This window comes from Crocodylus porosus, unplaced genomic scaffold (genome assembly GCF_001723895.1).
Source record: "Crocodylus porosus isolate Cpor-Errol unplaced genomic scaffold, CroPor_comp1, whole genome shotgun sequence".
Taxonomy (NCBI): Eukaryota; Metazoa; Chordata; order Crocodylia; family Crocodylidae; genus Crocodylus; species Crocodylus porosus.
The window spans coordinates 37,017,942-37,022,420 of record NW_017728911.1 but is presented as its reverse complement, the minus strand read 5'-3'; the positions used below and the strand labels follow the sequence as shown (position 1 = coordinate 37,022,420).

Here is a 4,479-nt window from a genome sequence, read left to right as displayed (position 1 = left end):
CGCCCCACCGCTCACGGACGGACGGACACGTACGGGCACAGGCTGCATCGCATGCACAGGTGTGCACATATGTGCCGGTGCCTGTGCACATACGCACATGAGCGGAATGTGCACACAGACACTTCCCTGCCCCCCACTCCCTTGCCCCATGTCCGTGCCCCGGGGGGCTGGGCCCAGTGGAGGGCGAGGTGGCATGGGCCCAAGGCTCTGCGGTGCTAGGTGCCCACTCCTGGGCTCGCGTTAATCCGGGAGGGTTTGCTGTCATTGCCCGGGGCTGCTGGCACTAGCGAGCGGTTTGGTGTTGTGCTGTGAGCCCGGTGCTCCCCTGGGCGCACCCTTTTCCTCCGCACCTGGATTGCGACAGGTGGTGCGCTCCGGTCCCGCTGCCCTCCCGTGCCACTGCCCCTGTTGTGCCGTGCGAGGGGCTGGGATCCAGGAGATGCTGCTCTCTCTTTGGGTGGCCGTGCACTTGCAAAAGGGACGGAAATGCAGTCTTTCACTTAGCCCTGCTGCTCCTTGAATTGGAGCTGTTTGCTTTCCAGCAGATGTGAACCAGTTCACCTGTGACCAACTTGGCTGTTGCCCTGGTATTTGGCAGCACTGGAGCTACCATCTGTCTTGGCTTCGCATCTCCACAGGGTGCAAGCCCGCGGCTGGAGGAGCGGCAGCGTAAATGGAAGGATCCGGGTGTTTTGTGTTGGTGCTGGGCTGACATTTCTGGTCCCGGTGTGCAGGGCAGGTGGAGTCGCCTGAAAGCCAGTTCAGTTTCTCCTGTGGCTCCCGCTGCAGGGGAGGACCTGAAAAGCAGACGGTTTCCACGCTGACAGCTGTCAATTTTGGCCCGCCTTCTCATCATGCCAGCTAAGTGCAGGCAAGGGGAGAGAGTCTGCTGGGAATGAGGTTTGAGATCTGCTGCGACCATTGGGGCACCTTAGACGCTGTAACAACCCTGCTCCACCCTGCCCTGTGTTTGGCTAGCTTTGTGCAAGAGCATTCACTTGCTAATCATTCACATGATAATAAATGTATAATAATAATCATCATTTAGTACTTTTGTGGCTCTGCACAAAGGTCTCCATTAGGGGCAGGTTGTGTTACAGTCCCTTCTTTGGAAAGCCTAATCTAAAGAAAGACTTGACGCATGAGCACAGCCAGCAACTGGAAAAAGGCCAACTGTGAACCAATTGTGCAGTTGCACGGGGCACCTGTGTACAATCAGATGTTTCCAGATCTTTTGTAAATGTCTTTCTCTTTAAATAGTCAGTTACCTCAGACTGCTGTCCAGGCTGCGGCATCATGGGTTGTACTATTGATTGAGGCTGTACATATTGGTTTGTGCAGGGTAATGTCAGAGGAAGGCAGTAGTGCAGGACTTAACAGAGAGAAGCTGTGTGATCCATTTCCTGTCGAGTCCAGAGTCAGAGGAGGATGAGCTATTTTAAAAAAGTAGATCTTGGACTGCATTCCTCCTACTTGAACCGACAAAGATTTTAATTCCACTGTCCCATCCCACTCTTAAACATTTCCATCTGAGGATGACAAGGTATTTCCAACATACAAATACAACCCCCTTCCCACCCCCCCACCAAATGTGTATAGAAGTAGTTGTATTTTTCTCCTGTCTGTCACTGTACTATTGTGTTTAAAGCCGTTATGTTAGGCCTCTCAAAGACAGCCCTGACGCATTCCTTGTCTTTTGTTCTTCCAGAAACATGCAACATGGCAGCAGCCATGGAAACTGAACAGTTGGGCCTTGAAATCTTTGAGACGGTGGCGGGGTGTGAGGAGCATGTGGAGAAGGAGGAGTTGCCCAGGCTGGAGCCCTTCTATGTTGAGAGGTATTCCTGGAGCCAGCTTAAAAAGCTGCTCACGGACACGAGGAAATACCATGGTTACATGATGGCTAAGGCACCTCACGACTTCATGTTTGTGAAGAAAAATGACCCTGAAGGGCCCCATTCGCACAGGATCTACTATCTAGGTAAGCCAGCTAGTGGGACTCATGCTTCTATTAATTTGTCCTCTTCAGGGACTTACAAACTAGTTGCTGTGTGCTTGAAAGGGGACAGCACTTCCTGCCTGTGTGTACACTCTTGCCCCATGGTAGATTGAAGATAATTCAGGGTAGTGTAAGTCTCAGTGAAAGCTCCTTTGTCACCTTCTTTGAAGGCTGAACTGGTTCAGATTAGCACTCATTTACTGCAGGGTTAAGAGCATGCATGTAGGCAGTTAATGTGGAGCAGCTGACTGGTGACAAATCTCGGCCCTCTTTTACGTTTTTTGGTAATTTGTTCATGTGCCCAGCCCCTAGGTTTGTATTCGGTAGTGAAACCAGGACTGGCAGGCTGCCAGAATTACTGGTCAGACTAGGTAATAACAGTCCTTTCCGACTGTAAAACCAGTGACATAATCTCCCCAAGGAGAAGGTGGACAAGGCTGGAAACGTTAACGCTCCAGGCTTGGAAAGCTGGACAGAGAATGAGGAAGCGTTCTTTCAACAGCAGTCTCACCCTACGTGGGAGGATAAAGTCCTGCAGGCCTCTTCTTGGGCTAGCTTTTCTCATCCTTGTGACTTGGATTCTGTTGAAAATAAGTGGTGTTCCCCAAACCTGGTACAGATGGGCTTATTTTGTTGTCCTCCTGAGTAGGGATATTAGAAATGTAATATTCCACGCCTTCAGTGATTATAGGTAATTCGCAGGGTGTGCTTGGGGGCACACATGAACATTTCGTGCAGGTGCCTTGATTTCAGCAGCAAATTCACAGATTTACTTTGTCTTTCTTGGCTGCTCCTCTTCACTTCTGTCTCATTCCTGCTCACTTAAGCTCTGTCGCTCTAGATTTCTGAATGGATATTGTGTATAATTGATTCCTTCTGGGTGATTTTTGTAGTGTAAAACGCACCACAGGGGATCTCAGGTGGCTTTTCTGAGCAAGGCTCCAAATGCTTCTGTCCAAAAGCTATACTGTTTAAACACAAACACACAAAAAATCTAGCCTCTGGGAGGAGGTGAGATCTGGAGCAAAGGACTGGAAGCTAGTCTTTGCAGCCCCCTCCAAATTAGTAAGCTGTCAACCTGAAATGTCAGCCATGTCTCAAACTGCTTTGGAATTGGTTATAAGCTCCATTTCTACCCCTGTACCCTACCACTTTTTTGAGGTTTTAGAGCCACATTCTCATACAGTTAGTTTTTTTCCTCCGCCTCTACTGTGGCTGAATGAAAAATCCATTTCTCTGTTGCAATTTGGTTACTCTGTACCTCTAGCAGGAAGATTTCCAGGCTTGTAGAAAAGGACTAGGCACAGATTGAACAAACTACAAGATAGAAATATCCCCTTGTGCTTCATGTGGAGGAGCTTCAAGGGCTAGGTAGGAGGTAAAAAGTTCAGGTGTGGCTGGGTGGATGGTAGAAAGAATCCCTAAGTAGTCCAGTCTAGTAGCCTGTGACTACACACTCATTAACTTCACCAGGGGCCAGACCTCAGGACCAAGTCTTATTAAATGTGGAACATGAAAAAAGTACTGTATTCTCAAACTGCCTTTGGGGTGGGGTGGGAAAGGAGAGGCTTCATCCTTCTTGTGACTCCCTTCACTGATACAGAGAGCATGATGTTGCAATCAAGCAAGAGACTTGGAGTAATGATCAAGAAGCCTTGCCTGATTTTTATGCCTTCCAGAGAATTTAAATATTTTAGCAGTGGCATACTTCCATCTACAGCTGCTCCCTCTGTCACTTCCCTTCTTGCGGTCTAGTGGAACAGGGCACTCCCCTGCCCTTTCTGAGTGGCGTGCCAGTGCAGAAACTGCCATTTGTTCCTCTTATGGAAGGTGATTTTTGGTGACACTGTCTTTTGGTTTCTTTGTCATCTGCTGAGATTGCTTAATGTTCAGTAATGGGGATGTGAATCTTTTTTCCCTCTCTCTAGCAATGTCTGGGGAGAACAGAGAGAACACACTGTTCTATTCAGAAATTCCCAAAACCATAAACAAGGCTGCGGTGCTAATGCTTTCCTGGAAACCCCTTCTGGATCTCTTTCAAGTAAGTGCTTATTTCCTTACCACTTTGTGGAGGTTGGTTGAACATTCACTGTGTGTGTGCTCGCTGCAGTCATGAGCCATCAGCAGGCTCAGCAGTGGCAGCATGAAGATCTTGAACATTTTGAGTGCCCTTCTTGTTTAGATCAATTTTTTTCCTGCTAAACAAGGAAACATTACCTGCTGTGAGATCTCTGTGCTGGGTGGTTTCTTCCCAGCCTTCAGCTATTGCAATTGGTGAAGGCAGTTTCCTAGATGTCATAGACATAGATTTCATAGACATTAGGGCTGGAAGGGACCTCGGAAGATCATAAAGTCCATCCCCCTGCCTGAAGGGCAGGAAGTCAGCTGGGGTCATAGGTCAATTTTCTCTTAAAGGTGTTCAGTGTAGGTGCTTGAACCACCTCCGCTGGCAGGCTGTTCCAGACTTTGGGGGCTTGGAC

The 4,479-nt window shown here is 48.7% G+C and overlaps 1 protein-coding gene across 2 annotated transcripts in view; it reads left to right on the top strand.

Annotated features, from left to right (window-relative positions):
* Nucleotides 1-4,479, top strand: part of DPP8 (dipeptidyl peptidase 8) — a 46,413-nt gene that overhangs the window by 5,362 nt on the left and 36,572 nt on the right. For both annotated transcript variants that reach the window (XM_019533829.1, XM_019533828.1), the window contains exons 3-4: nucleotides 1,709-1,981; nucleotides 3,928-4,040. In XM_019533829.1, the coding sequence (XP_019389374.1) occupies nucleotides 1,720-1,981; nucleotides 3,928-4,040 (375 nt within the window). In that variant the 5' untranslated portion in view covers nucleotides 1,709-1,719. The remainder of the gene's footprint in view (nucleotides 1-1,708; nucleotides 1,982-3,927; nucleotides 4,041-4,479) is intronic.